General features: G+C 37.9%; 1 protein-coding gene across 1 annotated transcript; it reads left to right on the plus strand.

Annotated features, from left to right (window-relative positions):
* The first annotated feature begins 156 nt into the window (after positions 1 to 156).
* ccnt2b (cyclin T2b) lies at positions 157 to 6,928 on the plus strand. The gene is made up of 9 exons (XM_056759268.1): positions 157 to 326; positions 955 to 1,036; positions 1,142 to 1,270; positions 1,397 to 1,457; positions 1,560 to 1,622; positions 1,877 to 1,922; positions 3,314 to 3,477; positions 3,557 to 3,627; positions 3,730 to 6,928. The coding sequence occupies exons 1-9, from the start codon at positions 166 to 168 to the stop codon at positions 4,630 to 4,632; spliced, it is 1,680 nt and encodes a 559-aa protein (XP_056615246.1). The 5' UTR covers positions 157 to 165; the 3' UTR covers positions 4,633 to 6,928.
* Positions 6,929 to 19,401: the final 12,473 nt, after the last annotated feature.

A 19,401-nucleotide genomic window follows, 5' to 3' on the forward strand; every position in this document is an offset into this window, starting at 1 on the left:
TCTATAAGCCGCATCCGTATGCAGCACTGCAGTACCGCTTCCAAACAGCCATAGTCGCTGCAGCACTGCAGTACCGCCTCCATACAGCAGGAGACGCCGCAGCGCTCGGCGTCACAGTGGGACATCATGATGATGTTCAGCGCGGTGCGGGCGGAAGCGGGTGGGATGATGGCGGCGGTGCAGCGGGTCGGTAGTAAATGGCTCTTCACCCGAGAACAGCTCGAAAACACGCCGTCCCGCCGCTGCGGAGTCGAGCCCGACCGGGAGCTCTCATACCGACAGCAAGCCGCCAACCTCGTCCAGGACATGGGACAGAGATTAAACGTGTATCCTTTACAAAAACAACAACGATAAAACGGTGTTAGCCGTTAGCATGGTTAGCACGCTGCTTCTTTTCTTTAGGTGTAAAATGTGGCGGACAAAATGTGATATTTTATGACGTAAAAATAAAAATGGTCACCTATATTTCATAAGATTCGAATATTAAAAGTCTTATAACGTGTTTTGGGGGTTTAAAGGTCGACTTTGCGTATAGTACATGCATGTTCAAAGATAGTGGGCGATTGTATGTCATTGTTTCTTATTTAAGCTAAAATTGAGTTGTTAATTGCAAGAATGATTATAATTTGTATTAACTAGGCAAATTTTTATATAATAACCGTACTGTTGCTTGTCTATCGGGTGTTTTTAGGCATCTATACGTTACTCGTTTTATTGATTTTCTTTGTAAGTGAACGTGACATCACCGTATTCAATTATGTTCTCAAGGGTCTTGTGTTGTGTTTTTAAATGTAGTTTATTATGTAATGCAGTGTTAAATGTCGTTTATTGTAAAGTGTTTTTTTCACGGTGACGTAATCAACATAGATTGTCTTCATGTTTATGACCTATGTTATGTATGCGCGTGTGCCATGTGTTCTTTTGAGTATTATTCTCTTTAACGTAAGTGCACAGGTCCCAGCTTACAATCAACACGGCGATCGTCTATATGCACAGATTTTACATGCTTAATTCCTTTACAAAATTCCATAGAAATGTGAGTATGAAACCTCTATCAGTTGTGATTTGATGTACAAACCCACTGCTGTATATTGATTTTAATCATGTTTTTATCGCTTTTTTTCTCCCTTGTTAAAAACAGATTATCTCTCCCACTACACTGTTTTTGGCTGCTAAAGTGGAGGAGCAGCCGAGGAAACTTGAACATGTCATCAAAGTAGCTCACGCATGTCTAAACCCTAATGACCCTCCACTGGATACTAAGAGCAATGTGAGTGTAGTGCGTTTTGGGTAATGTAGTTTTCTGATAAAGAGCAAGGAGAATGTGAGCAAGACAATGCTTCGCATATCATTTATGGAACAGACTTGTATAATGTAATTGTGTGTTGAACTGCAGGCGTACCTCCAGCAAGCCCAAGAGTTGGTGCTGTTGGAGACCATAGTCCTGCAGACGCTCGGTGAGTTCACGCACAGCCTGCCATCTGAGCTCACTTCACATTTTTAAAACTCCTAGCTTTGTGTATTTGTTTGTAGCGTCTTCTAACTAGTCTTTCTTTCAGGATTTGAAATAACGATAGAGCATCCACACACAGATGTGGTGAGATGTTCCCAGCTAGTGCGAGGTACATCCTTCTAATATTAACTTTTATTTATTGTATATATTTTGCTTCCTCATTACTGAACCTAGAAATGCAACCTCTTCCATCTTTTTAAATGCTCTGTTAAAGATAGATGTGTTAGTTTCCATTTCTATAATGACGTCTGAGACGCTTATTACTATTAGCGCCAACCCACACAGAAGGCAAAGGGTTTGACGTGTGAACTTCCCCTTAGTCATCAAAGCTAATCTGAAGTCCATTTGCTTTTTTGTTCGCAGCGAGCAAGGACTTGGCCCAGACATCCTATTTCATGGCTACCAACAGGTTGTTACCCTGACCCCTATTTGTTGCACTGTCACGGCACCCTATGACTTCCTGTTCTGCAGGGTTCTCCTTCCTGTGTCCAACGCCCTCTTGCGCCTGGGCGCGGACGCCCCGCCTGCTTTGGGCCGGGGCGCTCGGGCCGCCCGGCGCGGTGCGGTGTAATGTACGGGGGGCTTGCTGTTGGCACGGAAGGTTGAATGCACAGCCTGGGGTGTAGAGGTGCTATTAGCGATATCTTGATTGAGAGTGCGTAGGTGAATAACTCAATTGGTAGCCTGAATAACAGCTCAGGGTTCAAAGGGGTAAACTTAGAGATCGTCACGGTAAGTACCAAAGCGTGCTTTTGTTTTGTTTTTATAAGGCTTCAATGTAATCTCAATGTTAGGCTTGCGATTATTCTGTAATAGTAAGTTCGTAGATAAGCAGTTTCAGTTATGTCATGAGAAGTGTGTGTTTTTTCCTCAAGTAAAACATATTATTAACTATTATTATCAGTTTTCCGTGATTATATTGCTTTTCACCCATAGCGACTTGCAGGATGTCAGTTCAGGGATGAGCCCCCAATGCACGCGGGGAAAACTAGAACAAAGTATCTTGTTTTCTGAGTTTTGAGTCGTTTTGGGCTCCAGTCTGCAACCTTTGTGTAAGCAGCTTGAATCATTCTTGTTAAGAGAAAGATTTGGTGTGTGTTGGGCACACTGAATAATTATTCGCAGTTCGACATTTGGCCAAACCTATTTGTTTGACTCACTAGAACCAAAAATGGATTCCTTTGCACTCACTGACAATCAATTTCACGCATTGCCCTCAGTTTTGTTTTACAGCCCCCAATCAGGCAATTCTAGCTAGCACATACCCCAAACCGGATCGTGACCAGCCTTGAAAGGATCACGAAACATCACCCAGATTTTAAAGACGAACCCAAGAACTTTGGATTCATTTTAATTAAGTTTGATGGTTTAGAATCAAGAGGAATCATTTGCACATCAAGTTCAAGTTTATTTTATAGAGCACATGTAAGCATGGACCAGGCTAACCAAAGTGCTGTACAATTGGCAATAAAATATTAAAACATACATAAAAGTTAAAACAAACATAAAGACTGTGATGATGAGAAAGTATAAAATCAATGTTTTTATGTATTAAATGAAAAAAATTTTTTATAAGTGCTTATATTTCGAACTTGGGAAGAAATAAAGGGGGTTTAAAACTCAAGGTTCTGCTGGTTGATTGTACCACGTCCTGAGGGACCAAAGTCTATGATTTCAGTTTTATCCGAGTTCAAAAAAAGAAAATTACTTGAGAGCCAGGATTTAATCATCACATTCATCAAGACACATACTGTTTGTAATCGAATGTTTCTTGTTTCTTTTGTGTATTGCATCTTGCAGCCTTCACCTGACCACCTTCTGCCTGCAACACAAACCCACAGTGGTGGCCTGTGTCTGCATTCACCTGGCGTGCAAATGGTCCAATTGGGAGATTCCAGTCTCTTCAGACGAAAAACATTGGTGGGAATATGTCGACCGTACCGTGACTCTACAGCTGCTTGATGGTCAGTCATGTCTTTCGTTTTATATTCTAATTTCTCTTGAATGTATTGCTTAATATTAAAGATTTGTTTGTTCTTGTAGACCTGACAAACGAGTTTCTTCAGATCCTTGAAAAGACGCCAAGCAAACTTAAAAGGATTCGTAACTGGCGGGTAAGTTAGCCAACCAGTCGTCCTAAAGCCTCACAGCAGTTTTGTATGGCGTACCTCAAACGTCGTTGCAAACTAAATTAAAGTTCACTTTTCTTGTTTTAGGCCAATCAAGCTGCCAAGAAGCCAAAAGGAGACAACCAATCAATGGATGGTTCCTTTCAGGTGCCTTCTCTGAGCCAGGAAAGCTCATTGATGGCGAGTTTGTGCGACTTCGGAGCTGGCGTGTATGCTGAACCGTCCACCTCGTTCCCATTGGACACGGGATTGTTGACTCTCAACGGCCTGTCGACCCTGCAGAGTTCTTCTTTAGGCTTTCCTGCACCGATCGCCCAGAGCACTGACGCTTTCTTGGCGCTCCAGGGGGCGGCGGTGAGCAAACACGGACATGGCGCGGCAGTCCTCGGCCCGCAGAAACTCACTCTAGAGAAATACAGAGAAAAGCACGCGGCGGAATTGGAACAGAAACGGCGACATGAAGACGAGGGCGAACCACATCGGAAACACGGCCATTTGTCATCCGATGCATCGTCGTCCAGGGTAAAGTATTCTCAAGTACAAGAGCGACCGTCGAAGAGCGGTTCACTCAAGCGGCGTCACCCTGAATCTGCGGAAAACGGTTTGGCCAGTCAGGAGGAGCTGAAGATGAAGATCAAGGTTTCGTCCGAAAGCAGCAAGGGTCGACACAGTCCGCGCTCAGGCCGTGAGAAACATCGCGAGCATTCCTCGCACAAATCGCGAAGCGAATCGTCACACGGTAGCCACCACCACCATCATCATCACCACCACCACCATTCATCCAAAACTCACAGATCTTCCAAGAGCCACTCCTCTTCTGCGCTCGTCAATCAAGCGCTAGGCCACGCCCACTTGGCGAAGATTGACAGGAGGCCAGGTGAGGGGCAGAGTTCCGAGGGCAATGCTGCTTTAAATAATAACGGTCCACACATGGATTACGAAGACACTTTTAATATGCTCGATTCCCTATTAAATGCACACAACTTCTAATCGTGCGAAGAAATCAAACGTGTTACCTAAAACCTCAAACGTGCGATTTTTCTTAGCTCATTTTATGCAAGAATCACTTGTCTGTTGTGTCATAGTCCCTTTTTGAGTTAATCATGTTTATAGGTGAATTTAAAAACTTAAAAAAACAAAGTGAAGGTTGTGTTAAGTACAATAGAGTGTATTTACGATTTTATTGCTTTTAATAAGATGTAGAGCGGATTGTGAAATGCTCCAGCAATTCGAATCTGTGTTAGACGGCAATGTGAAGTGAAAATGTACATGTTCGTTTTTTTATGCTTGATTCACTTTTTTTCCGTTAATCAAAGGGATGAAAAAAGAAACGTGTGACTGTTTACAAAAGGAAAGTGCGGATATCTGTTCACTATTATTTGTATCGCTATATCTATGTCTGAATATATTTCATGAATGCTCAGGTTTGGAGGTCCTTAGAAGTGAAAAAAAAACGTTAGTCACATAACGCAAAAACTTTGACGATTATTGCAGAAATGTCATGTTTATCGTAACACGAATTGCCTGTACACGGATTCCACTACGCCACTCTACTTGTATATTTAACATACTGAAGTGATATATTTTATGTCATTATCATCCGATAGAAAACCGAACTGATGACCTCAACGTGCGCATGGTCATTTTGCGTAGTATCCGTTTTGTCTTTTTAAAATTTTATTGTCGCTTTATCGACCCTTTAAAGTAGTGGTTTTGTGGAATCTGTTTCCGACAAGAAAGCATTGTGAATTTTTGTTCATTGTGTACCAGATTTGAACGGTCCCAGTCTCCTCAGCTGATCTGTTCATCGTGGTGTACGTCGAGCCTTAACTGTACGATTGAGATTTTAGCGGGTTGAGTATCTGTTCTGTGTCCTCTGATCTGCAATGGGGAAATCGGTCCCTGCTGTATCAGTATTTGACTTGTTTATTATTATCCTTCCCGTCTCCTTTATTGACTGGAATGAATTAACAGCCAATTTCTTGTTCCTTAAGAGTTCGGGGACCATTTTAAGGGTTTGGGTCGAGCTAGAGAGGAGGATGAATTCTGGCAAAACACTTTAGATGTGGGCTAGACTCCGTGAACTTTAAGTCTCCCACTTGAAATGTTTTGCTGTGCTGTTATAACCTCCAGATACCAAAGGTCGTGCCTAAATGTTTGCGTTCTCACCCTTGGAGCTGTATGAAATTGGCCATTCTTTCTGTTTTTAAGATTTTATTTGGAATGCCACAGTTCTTCATAGTATTAGATCCGAGTCTGTATGGATGAGATGTTGGATTGTCTAATAAACATCCAAGAAAATTGCTTATCTAAATTGTTTGTTTGTTTGTTTGAATTTCATTGGAGCTTTATTCAGAATATACTGCAAATTAAATGCTTTTTGACCAATATTGGTATTTGCCAATATGTCAAATCAAGGACAGTATTAGACACGAATAAAACACATTGTAAGTCTAAGGTTTAAAATGCTTATGCCCTGTAAATTATTACCTGTACATTTGACAGATTTTCAATTTAAAGTTTTGCTTTTTACAACTGCAGGTTTTGACGCATGAAAAACAGACGTGTGTGAAAAAGTTTCGGAAGCAAATATCTGCCGGGATTCGAAAGCTTCAGGTTTTTGTGTACACTTTCAATATATGCTTGCACAGCTCCCTATGAGGAAAGCATAGAAGATCAGCGAATTTGCTGTGAAACTGCTGTTTCAGTAAAACATCCCCGTTAGCATGTGATGTCACTTCCTACATGTTTGCCAGAGACTCGACGCTGACATGTTCAAACTGCCTTATAAACAATCTGTTTATCTTAAATACAGAATAATCTTAATGTCCTGTTAAACTATTAAATAGGTTTGTATGGGTTGGTTGTATACTCATTTTACATTTATTCATCAAGCAGAGGCTTTTATCCAAAGCGACTTACAAGTTGGCTAAACAATGGAAGCAATTGGGTCAAACATTAGGACAACAAAAAGCAGAAGAGCCGTAAAAGCATGTCTCACAAAGCCTACTACAGTTTACAGAGCCAAGTTTAGTTTATCTAAGCTTAAAAGCATGCTTTTTTTTAATATTGTAGAAAATGGTATACTTAATGACATTAAGTATAGTGAACTGTATAGGTTAATATCCATTGATATCAGTGATATAACCGTGGTCTATTCTTGCTCATTATCACATTCTTAATTTATTTGTATTGTTTTTTTGAGAAATAATTGACAGAATAGACATGCAAAACAGGCTGTAATTGTCATTTAATGCTACGATATTAAACTTCTGGTGTCATTTTATTTTGTAACTCTTGCGTATAATTATTAAATCTTGATTATATTATTTAATAGTGATTCTGTTATAAATGTTATTTTGGATTCTTGTTAAAATGTGTGTGTAATGTTAAAAAAGGTTCTGCTTGCGTTTTACAAAGTTGTGTATTAATGCTATTAGTTATACACAGACATACAGTTCTAGGCCATTAAATAAGCGCTTTAACAGTTCCTAACATCTTTGATACTAATTGAGGACAGTGAAAGATTCGCTGCAGTTCCTCTAGTGACCACCAGATGACGCTGTTAAGTCGCGTGCGTTCGTCATCCTTCGGCAAATGTGCTCTGCAGGTATTCGCGGATCAAACCACTACAGACACGAGAAGACCTCATTTCCCCACTAGACGAGGTAATCTGATTAATGAAGAACGTCACCGTTTTTTACTCGGATCCGTTTGAATACGGCAGGCGCGTCTTTTTTTAATCCACCAGGTGTTTTTGACGCGCAGAAACTAGAAGAGTTCTACTTCATTGCAATTTTCTGCTTGCATGCACCCCATCTGGCTCGAGCCTCAAAATGTAATTGAACTCATAGCATCTTCCTCATTTTACACACTAACTGCATCAAGTCGAAGTCTCCATTGCCTCAGTGTTATAACTCCATCTGCAGGCCAAGTGTCGACTGGCTGCTTATATGAGCTCATCTGAGTTTTGCGCAGGTTTATATAACACAGCCCCCAGATCGGCATAAAACAAACTTTAAAAGTGCAGCGGACACTTCGAGTTTTTGAGTAATTTTGGGCGGACTTTCCCTTTAAGAGACGTTGACACAGAGCTACTGGTTACAGATGATGTGTTATTTGACAACAACATGAAACGACATGCTGCTTAATCTCTGTTATATGGGGACATTTTGAAAACATTTTAGTGAAAAATTTTAAGATTTTAGGACAAGCAAGGTGTGTTATAATTGGCCAGTTAACCAGTGCGTTGTGATTGGTCGAATAATGCAAGCGTGTGACGGAAATGTGACGCCTCTTACCATATTTGGAATATCAGGTTCCAAAGCAATTGTACTGACAGGTACGCCCACCGTTCTTGCTTTGGGCGGTCTTAGTCAAATCATGCCACGAGCTGATGTAGTTTTGTGGGGGTGTGGTTACACGAGGCGTTTCAGGCACATCTGGGTGAGTATTCGCTTTTAGATAGAATGTGATTTTTGATCCGACACTTAAATATTTGCAATTTAACCTGTCTAATACATGCATGGGCAATTTATAACACACCAAAGACACCGAAAAAAACTACATTATGTATGATTATTCATTTGCAGTAGAGTATGAAGGTCTGCTGTGACGGACGTAGAGGTTTAAAATGTTAGGCCCAGTCCAATATGTCGTGTAGCCTACAGTTTATCCATTTCAAATACAGATACATTTTTAGTTGTTGTTGTTTCTTTTGACTTTGTTTGCTAAAACACCAAGGCTTTCCAAATGTTAAATGAGGTGTAAAATGCCTTTCCAATACCAATAACAAATTGTAATATGAAGAAAGGCCTTTCAATACCGTAGAGGATGCTGAGGATCAGAATAAAAAAATAAGAAATACAGATAGTAGGAAAGCACTAAAAGTCTTTTAATGTTATTTATTATGTATCTGTTTTTAAGTGATAAAGGGACATTAAATCTGTAAGCACTGTGCCAGGTGATAACCTATTACTATAAACTTAACTTATCCTAGGAATCAGGCCTGCCAGACTGGGAATCGAACATGCAACCTTTAATCTCTCTAACCATACACTACACCACAACTGCTCTGAGATGCATCAAATATTAGTTAGTGGGGAAGAGAAATGTGATCCAAATGCTTAATAAATTTACAAGTTACAAGAATTGTAAGGTGTGCATACTATTTATGCATCTTTATATTTGGAGATTTAATAATAAACCTAATTAAAAGTATATACAGTGTTCAATGTAAACACATAAAGCCTTCTCACATTATTTTATTTAACAATCATTTTATTTTAAATGGTTACAAATCATAAAACTAGCATAAAACTCGTTGATGCTCATTCGCAATAGTTGTGACTGAAAAGTAATCATCGTGTTGCTGAAAAATTATAATATATTTATAGATAATCTGTGCTTCCACGCCCACTTGACACTCATCAAAAGCGCACACATACGCAGACAACCTCTGAAGCTTAGTAACGTTTCCTTAAAATGAACTAAACCTGGAACATAACCTGCCCCAGAGCAGGTTATCTTAAGAGAGTCAGTTGCTATGGTTACTTACATAACCAGAAAGTTGCCTCCGTTTTTTGGAACCGAAAGTTGAGGTTATCAGCTGACCTACCCTTAAATGTACCCGGGTATGTCACATAACCACCTTTCTGGAATAACCTCCTGGGTTTTATTGGGCTTTGAAATGTTTTGTTGATATTTTATTGGTTAATATTATTCCGCCTGTGTTACATCAGCAGGAAAGCTGCTTCTGAGGAAGTTATTACATTTTGATTACAAAAAAATATTATTTTCTATAACACGCACAGGTGTGCAATAAGTGTGAATATCTATTAAAGACTAAAAAAATTCTGCCTTTTTGATGATATTTAGAACTACATTATATGCACATATACAACAATTGACTCAAGATGTTTATAAGAACAAGGACCACATGTGTACAGAACATTTTTTCATCTATTCCTATTTATCAGAACTTTAGACTTACACATGCACATTTTATGAATAATGTGAAATTGGTCACTTATATTTTACTTTTACTTATGTTTGCTACTTTAACTTAAGCTTGAAGAATAAACTAACGTCCATTTTTCATGTAGCACCTCATGCAAATTGCATAGTCTTTCATAATTTATATTTTCCCTTTTTCTATTGTTATTATGTTTGTTTATGGAATACAAACAGGAGCACCGTTCCTTATTTTGCATGCAACGCTGTAAAATGAAAAGCCATTTAATTAATGCCCCTTCTCATAAACCCACCTGTCACTCATTAACAGGTACCAAGTGGTGTGGCATTGTGTCTTAAAGAAAATGTAAATACATAAACCTCAACTATATTATTTATATAACTTAAATTCCCTGTTGCAATAAGAAAATAAATCAGTGCAGGAAGAGAAGACGATTGTCAAACGATTTAAGATTTCATGCTCAGTTTTTTTTCTTCTAAATGTCAGTTTTGAAAGCCCATCTTTCCTATCTACTTTATTTCATTTATTCACTATTTTCTTGTTTATTTCCTTAACTTGTTCCTACAGTATGCATTTTATTTTGTTTTTCCTTTTTTATCTTTTTATGTATCTCAAGAACACTGTGTTATCAAGCACTGGGGGTTTGATCCCAGGGTTCACACACTTTGAAAAATGTATAATGAATGTGGATAAAAGCGTCTGCTAAATGCATACATGTAAAACATCAGAACAACATTGGTGCCAAGAACAAAACAGTGTGTGTGTTTGTGTACACAAGTCATTGTGTGTTACGCTGTGTGGGTGAAGAAAGCTCGCTCGGCTCCGATTATGTTCAGTTAAACACTGTAAATAGCTTCTGACCGACAGCTTCACTGAAGACAGTTTGTAATGTTCTTTCTAATGGCCGGCAAAGCAATTAATGTCCATCACCCAGAACGTTGTTTGACGGCACCTGACCTTAAGTTCTTCTGAATTGCGTTTAAAACCATTTCTGTCAATCCAGACAGTACCGTTAGTCTGAAAGAAGAGTTTAGATTTATGTAACAAGAAACTGTATTATTACTCAGTCTTTGGTAATAAAGTGTAAACACGTTTAGAGATATGATGAATTTTGTAAATCTGATATTCTTCATTTAAGCAGCTTCACCAAAATAAGGCTGCGTATTGAGTTTTCGATGGAGTGAGATCCACCGACATCATTTTTATCATATATCTTCTCCGTCCTCCCTCGGAGATCCAAACTCAACCACTTTTTTTAAGGAGTTATGTTTAGGAATGAGGTCTGAGATCATCTCATCATCTCGGTGGTTTTCTTGCCCCGGCAACGGAGGAGAAAGCACGAGTCGGAGGGAAGGAAATCAGATTTGGGTGAAAACGCAGGTTCTCGACGGACCCTGATTTAATCAAACCTGCTCTGGGACCTGCTGAGCTCATATTTAACCAGTATATTAGAGCCAATATGCTGATCCCAGCTCAGTTTTTGCCTTCGTCCCCGCTGACCTAACAGACGCAGACACGGGGTGGAAACTATTCTCGATCTGCACTCCCACTCAATGATTTTCTGCAAGTTGCTGCCAGTTTACCATGGTAACAATACTTTCTGCCAGAATAATGCGGTTTCTGTGAGGGTGAATCTAATTATACCTGTTAAGAAAGAAAATAAGAAATTATATTCGCACAGAAGATAACACGAGATTTTGCCATTCTGAAATTATTTTTAAAAACAATAAAGCACCAATTATGGAGGAGCAAACCTGCAATAATTACTAATGAAATGAAAGTAATAACAGGAAAATAAGGGAATAAATGACTTCATTAAACAATAATGTTATTATTTCTTTTTTAATTAAATGCAGTCCTGAATTAATTTTATATTACCTTTTAACCTTTAATGATTATTTTCTGTAGTTATATTTATTCACTTCTTTAGTGTTGAACTTGATTGACATATTGATTTATGTATGCATTCTTTTATTTTAATATTTATCTCCACCATTTGTGTTCATTTTTAGATTTTATTTTTATTTATCAAATTTTTTCTTTTTTATCAAATCTAGTCCTGAATTCATTTTTGTATTATATTTTTCCCTTTAATGATAATTTTCTATTTATATTTTTCTATTATACTATAATATTTTATACTCTATTTTTTATTTCTTTTTTTTATGTTTATTTATGCATGCATTTATTTTTTCTCATATTTATTCATGTATTTGTTTGTACATTTTTATATAGACTTATATATGCATGAATTTTCTTTTTGTATGTATTTTATGCAGTTATAAAATTATTTATTTGATTTTATTTATTTCTTCAGTTCTTTTTATTTGTTTATAGTTCATTTATATGTACATTAATTTTTTTATCTTATTTGTTTATTTATTGATTTTGAAATTTGTGTGCAACATCAAAATGAGTGGGGGGTCCATGCGTCGCTCCAGTTCATCATTGGTTGCGATCTTATGTTTAAAAAAACAAGATCCATTTTTAGACAGTTAAAAAGTTACAGTGTTTGTCAAAATACTTTTTAGAGATAAAAACTGTATTTCCTCACAGCATCATCAACTTCTAGTTGTTAGTTACAGCAAAATATTAATATAAATACTATATTGTATAGGCCTATATATACAGCAATGCAAATAAAATGTGGATTTATGCAAAATGCATCACGCAAAACATCAAGCTTTGATATATTCTCACAATACGTGACATCTTTTCCTTTGATTGTTGTTAAATTGTGACCCGTTGTTATGAGAGTCACTCATGCACACGCACAACAGCCGATAATTCACACGCTGTCAACTTGACAAATCACATTTCTGCACAAAACAAATGGGACTTACAAGAAAAACACATGAAGTGATTCAAAACAAATAATCGCAATTACACTTAACACATCACTTAAGGACCTGTTGCCCTGAAGTCCAGCGTTGACTGATAGACTTGGTCTTTGTAGACCCGCGGTGTTGTTCTGACACAGATTGGTGGTAATGTGTTGTAGATTGTGCGTCGCGGGGCGGGTAATGATTTATATTAGCCATGTTACGAGAAGGCCGCCCGGGAAGTGCACGGATTGGGGGAAAACAAGCGAGAATATTGTTTTATTTAACTGAACCGGTCCCGGATGTACTAGACCTCATTTTATCACGTGCATTTTAAACATTAGTAGATTATGGTTAAGATTATTGAACCATATAAGGTTTATATTTCCTTAACTTCATATACCATGTTATTGTTCTAAGAAAACTAAGCATTGTGGAGGCGGTTGCCATGACAACATCAAACTGGTTTACGGCCAGCGATTTGATTGGTTCATTAAAATGATGCAAATGAACAAACATTTGATCATTGTGCGGTGCTTAAATTACTGTCATAGACGTGCATATGCTACGTTAATAAGAAATAGGTTGCATTTGATGTCGGCCTACAGTTTAATGAAATCAGGACATGAAAATGCTCACAGAAGAAATAGACAACTGGCGAGAAAACTGAGCAAAAAAACATTGATCGACTTTCCAACTCATCCATAATTCACAAGCGTTGACGTTTGAACTAATTACAGTCACGAGAGTGACCCATTTCAGTCGTCTCGTGCTCAGAGTAGTTGGTCTCCCCCATGGTGTCAATTCGAACCCCAAAAAGCTGTGATGACTCTTGAACCAAACACAAGTCTGGCACAAAAACTCAACTCTAGTCTTTGAGGGGGAGAGAGGGAACAAGCATGATGAACTTAACCAAACGGGTGAAAGAACATCAAGAACTCGACTTGTTCCAAGTCAGCCGGTGCGTAACTTTCCTCCTTCTAAAGAACACGAGTTTAGAAAACAATCAACATTGACTTTCATTGTATAGACACAAAACCACTGAGACATTTTTCAAAATATCTTTTGTGTTCCTGAAGAAAGAGGCATGCACAGCACAACATGACGAGAGTGAACAAATGACAGAATTCTATTTTTGGCATTTTCTAATATTTTTAAAGACTATGCATTGTTGCAGAATCGCCATCTCCATAAATCAAAAATCTTTCACTCTCACACATACAAACACTTTCTTGGAACCTTCGTAGGGCGTTCGAGCTGTCAAAAATCTACCCGGTACAGTCTCTGGCAAGACAGGAGGTGTAATTGAAGTGTAAATGTATAACAAAACAACCATTACTCATTAACGTTGCGTAAATCGTTTTAAACCGCCTTGTTTTTGTCTCTGATCCCCACTGTACTGATTGTGTTTTGGTCATTATCCACCGCGCGCGCGCAAACACTCCCGAGGATGGAGACCACGACGGTGTTTTAAGAAAACAGCAGCTATCTTGCCGTCCACATAATCACATTAGCAAATGACACCCGTCGGGCAGGTTTTCTTAAGCATCACGTGTTTTTCAATCCTTTGGGGGGATGCTGGCACGCGCAACGCCGCTTTACCCAAACGCCATTAGAAACTCATTTAGACCGCGCCGGCCTCCAAATTTCCAAGAGCTAGATGTATGCGCGTATGAAAATGTGCTTGGCGCAGCAAGTTCTGCTGTTTTTTGGGGTGAACTAATGGGCTCTTCTCTGCACGGGGAGTTTAAGCAAGATTAATGCTTAACGCGAGGTATCGAGGAAGAGCAAATTACGCACGAGTCTTCGTTTCGCTTCAAAAACGAACGCACCAGAGGCTACGCGCACCTGCGGTTTCTGTCTTCCGAAAAGTCGGTGTCCATTTCTTGTTCTGCTTTTTATCATGTCTGATTTCTTTCCCCGTTCTTTATCTTCCGCTTGACGCGCCGGTGTTGCGCCCGCGGCGACGAGCGACGCTCTCCGCGGTGATTACTGTAATTAATTGGATGGAGGGCCTCGCGGCGGCCTGTTATGGGATCAGTTTTAAATATTAGGTTATTGCGAGACCGGTTTGGATGTGGGTGCTAGAGGATACATCCAGCCATGGCTGGATATAGATAGATAGATAGATAGATAGATAGATAGATAGATAGATAGATAGATAGATAGATATAGGCAGAAAGAGAGATAGATAGACAGACAGAAAGGACAGATAATAAAGACAAAACTATCTTCATCATGTTTGTTAAGGTCCTTTGGGCATTTCTCGACGCACAGATGAACGTTTTCACTCCGAGGATGAAAATCGTTCCCTTAGAAACAGGCACCATCCACCATGCAGGTCACCCATCCCTTCATCTCCAAATATCACACGGGTAAAGATGTTTCAGAAAGCCTACATGAATAAAACCTGTCCGGGGTCCAAATCTGGCAACCCAACGTGTGGCGCGTTCAAGCAGTCGTTGACGAGTCCTTGATTTTGATGGACAGTAGCCAAAGTCTCCTTCCCCGAAGCGCCATTTCTACCCAACCTCGCTTTATTATTACCTCGTTTCATGTTATTGTTTAGTCTCTCTTTTTCCCTCGGCCGACAAAGCACGAAACGTCATTTGAATCCGGCCTGCCTCAAAGATCCTCCGGGGGCGCGCGCCTTCGTTTGACGTCCGTTCAATGTCCCTCAGTCTCTGCATTATTAAAGTTGTTGTGTTGCTCTTTTGTTCTTGTAATAAAGTAGCGCGGGCGTGCCGGTGGTCGTTGAGGTCCGCGTCCTCCGGCGTGAACCCTGATTTCTTTGACAGGCACAGAAGTAATGACCATTACTCACCGGGGCCTTCGTGCGCCGACAGCGGAGCCTCAGTAACCTTATTACACAGAAACCACGCGCGCATCAACCGTTCAGAGTGACCCGAACGAGCTTTGAAAAACGTGAATCTGTCCTCAATTGTTGAACATTTTTTTGTTGGACGCTTTACTTTTAAGGCCCTAATTTGTTACTCATAAATGCACGCATGCGCAAACATTCAGTGACGTAATCAGCAATTACTTTCTTTAAAGTCGTACTTACACTTTTTAATGATCGCGCGTAAAACTATGGCAAACTATTGTTTGCACTTTTTACAATTATTCAATTTAACTTAAATTGAAAATTTAAATTAATTTAAAATATCCCACAATGCAACGCTGATTTCACGCGAAAAATGCTGAAATGTTTACCATCTTAGTTTAAATCAATCTAAAGCCAAACGCGTTTAATATTTTTTTACTAAATCTGTATTTGCGTTTTTTTCGGAACATTTAAGATAGTATTCTTCTTGCCAAAAGTTGTGAAAATCGTCTCGTGTAAAACTTGTCGACTTGTTCAGACGTCATTTTCACGTACAAAACTTTTATTTGCGTTGCGTTAAGAGTGCCTGTTTGGAGAATCATGACGTTCTTTGACTACTTTAGCATCTCTGAGTTTTGTTGCACGCTTTACTTGTGAGGCCCTTATTTGTTACTCATAATTGCACGCATGCGCAAACATTCAGTGACGTAATCAGCAATTGCTTTTTTTTAAGTCGTACTTACAATTTTAATGATCGCGCTTAAAACTATGGCAAACTATTGTTTGCACTTTTTACACTTATTCAATTTAACTTAAATTGAAAATTTAAATTAATTTAAAATATCCCACAATGCAACGCTGATTTCACGCGAAAAAATGCTGAAATGTTTACCATCTTAGTTTAAATCAATCTAAAGCCAAACGCGTTTAATATTTTTTTACTAAATCTGTATTTGCGTTTTTTTCGGAACATTTTAAAATAGTATTCTTCTTGCCAAATGAATCATGATGTTCTTTGACTTCTTTAGCACCTCTGAGTTTTGTTGCACGCTTTACTTGTGAGGCCCTTATTTGTTACTCATAATTGCACGCATGCGCAAATATTCAGTGACGTAATCAGCAATTGCTTTTTTTTAAGTCGTACTTACAATTTTAATGATCGCGCTTAAAACTATGGCAAACTATTGTTTGCACTTTTTACACTTATTCAATTTAACTTAAATTGAAAATTTAAATTAATTTAAAATATCCCACAATGCAACGCTGATTTCACGCGAAAAAATGCTGAAATGTTTACCATCTTAGTTTAAATCAATCTAAAGCCAAACGCGTTTAATATTTTTTTACTAAATCTGTATTTGCGTTTTTTTCGGAACATTTTAAAATAGTATTCTTCTTGCCAAATGAATCATGATGTTCTTTGACTTCTTTAGCACCTCTGAGTTTTGTTGCACGCTTTACTTGTGAGGCCCTTATTTGTTACTCATAATTGCACGCATGCGCAAACATTCAGTGACGTAATCAGCAATTGCTTTTTTTAAGTCGTACTTACAATTTTAATGATCGCGCTTAAAACTATGGCAAACTATTGTTTGCACTTTTTACACTTATTCAATTTAACTTAAATTGAAAATTTAAATTAATTTAAAATATCCCACAATGCAACGCTGATTTCACGCGAAAAAATGCTGAAATGTTTACCATCTTAGTTTAAATCAATCTAAAGCCAAACGCGTTTAATATTTTTTTACTAAATCTGTATTTGCGTTTTTTTCGGAACATTTTAAAATAGTATTCTTCTTGCCAAATGAATCATGATGTTCTTTGACTTCTTTAGCACCTCTGAGTGTTGTCGCACGCTTTACTTGTGAGGCCCTAATTTGTTACTCATAAATGCACGCATGCGCAAACATTCAGTGACGTAATCAGCAATTGCTTTTTTTTAAGTCGTACTTACAATTTTAATGATCGCGCGTAAAACTATGGCAAACTATTGTTTGCACTTTTAGACTTATTCAATTTAATTTAAATTAAATTAATTTAAAATATCCCACAATGCAACGCTACTTTCACGCGAAAAAATGCTGAAATGTTTACCCTTCTTAGTTTAAATCAATCTAAAGCCAAACGCGTTTAATATTTTTTACAAAATCAGTATTTTTGTTTTTTTCGGAACATTTTAAAATAGTATTCTTGCCAAAAGGTGTGAAAATCATCTCGTGATAAACTTGTGGACTTGTTACTTCAAACGTCATTTTCATGTACACAACTTTTATTTTAAAACCTGCAAATTGCGTTGCGTTATGTGTGTTTGGAGAATCATGACGTTCTTTGACTTCTTTAGCGCCTCTGAGTCTAATTCTGTTCAGGTGCGAAAAACGTTCGAGCGCGTGAATTAATGAAGCACGAGAAACCAAGTCCTGAACACCTTCCCGTCTGCCACGGGTTATATAAAGATGTTCTTCTAACATCCAGTTCTCTATTCAAGAGAAGAGACTGAATTAAGAGTAACAAGGTCAAACGTCCATTCACACCCTGTCCTTTGAATCTCAGTTTTTGATATTTACCGCGTTTGGATTTATAGCTTCAGAGAGGGTGTAAAGTGTAAACCACGGGTGTCAATCACAGGTGAATTTACTGAAAAGTGTATATATTAATAAACTGAATTTTAATATAACCAGGCCCTATATCTGAGCTAATTGTGTATTACATTATTCAAGTCAGTGAAAACACGCCTCCTTTTATGTAAATTGACGCATAGCTAATCATTCAAACATTAGTTTATAATAATAGCATTTGATATAGCTGATAAATCTAAAATATGTTTATAAAATATAAAAAGGAAGGATATAAATGTAAGAATAGTATATGGTTAAAAAATCTATCAAGTAAACCGTTATAAATAGTATAATATATATACATTCGTGACCCTGGACACCAAAACCAGTCTTATGGGTACATTTTTCGAAATCAATATTTTTACATATTTTTTAAAAGCTGAATAATTAAGCTTTTTATTGATGTATAGGTTGTTAGGATATGATAATATCTGCCGGAGATGCAACTGTTTAAATATTTGGAATCTGAGGGTGTAAAAGAATCAAAATATTGAGAAAATTGCCTTTGAAGTTGTTTAAATAAGAATAAAGTTTTGATATATTTAGGGCAAAAAAATTACAAAATATCTTCATGGAACATGATCTTTACTTAAAATCCTAATGATTTTGGCATAAAAGAAAAATGTATAATTTTGACCCATACAATGTATTTTTGGCTTTAACTTAAAATGTTCCTGTGCTATTAAGACTGGTTTTCTGATCCAGGGTCACATTTTTACATAACCCAGATAGCACAGGTCTGTCTGTAAGATGTCTGCTACAGTCCTGAAAAATATCTGATGAACGTATTTATATCAAATCATAAACATCTTACAGAATTCTGACGTATTGCAGATGAGTAAACAATAAAAAAATGTCTTGCAGATGTATGTACGCCATCAGATAATGATCACTTTTAAACAACGTTTGAGCGCAAGTATCTCCCTTATTCTCTAAAACTCTTGTTCTCTCGGCTTGTTCTACTTTGTTCTCCGGTGTTTCTGTAGGAATGATTGGGTCAGATGGTAATGCTTCTGACACCCGAGTGATCTGTACATGGATTATAAGGAGCTCATTTGTCTGCTACCATCACTGTTAAGATAGCAGAGTTGTAAAAATATCCTCGGCAATATGCACCGATCGGGTCTGTTGCCGTGGTGACGAGAGAGATACCCCCCCACACGCACACGCTTTATTGAGTTTACTCCAGAGAGGCAGATTAAAATAACACAAAGTTTTGGTGCAGCGCAATTTCTGCGACACGTAAAGGATCACAGCACTGGTTTTAAAGCTCATCAGCTACTGGGATTTAAAATGATATATTCACTTTAATAAAAATATACCAAGAATTGACACATATTTTACAGATTCAAAATGTATACGCTGTACACTCAGATATAATTAAAATAAGGTTTACAACAAAATACTTGTATATGCTTTTCTTTAAAGGCCTACATTTTGTTAAATGAATATGGTCGAGGGAACGAGCCGAGTATGCCAAATTATCTACGCAAAGTGAGACCCAGAGATTTGAAAGAAAGC

Source organism: Triplophysa dalaica, chromosome 10 (assembly GCF_015846415.1).
Source record: "Triplophysa dalaica isolate WHDGS20190420 chromosome 10, ASM1584641v1, whole genome shotgun sequence".
NCBI classification, from domain to species: domain Eukaryota; kingdom Metazoa; phylum Chordata; class Actinopteri; order Cypriniformes; family Nemacheilidae; genus Triplophysa; species Triplophysa dalaica.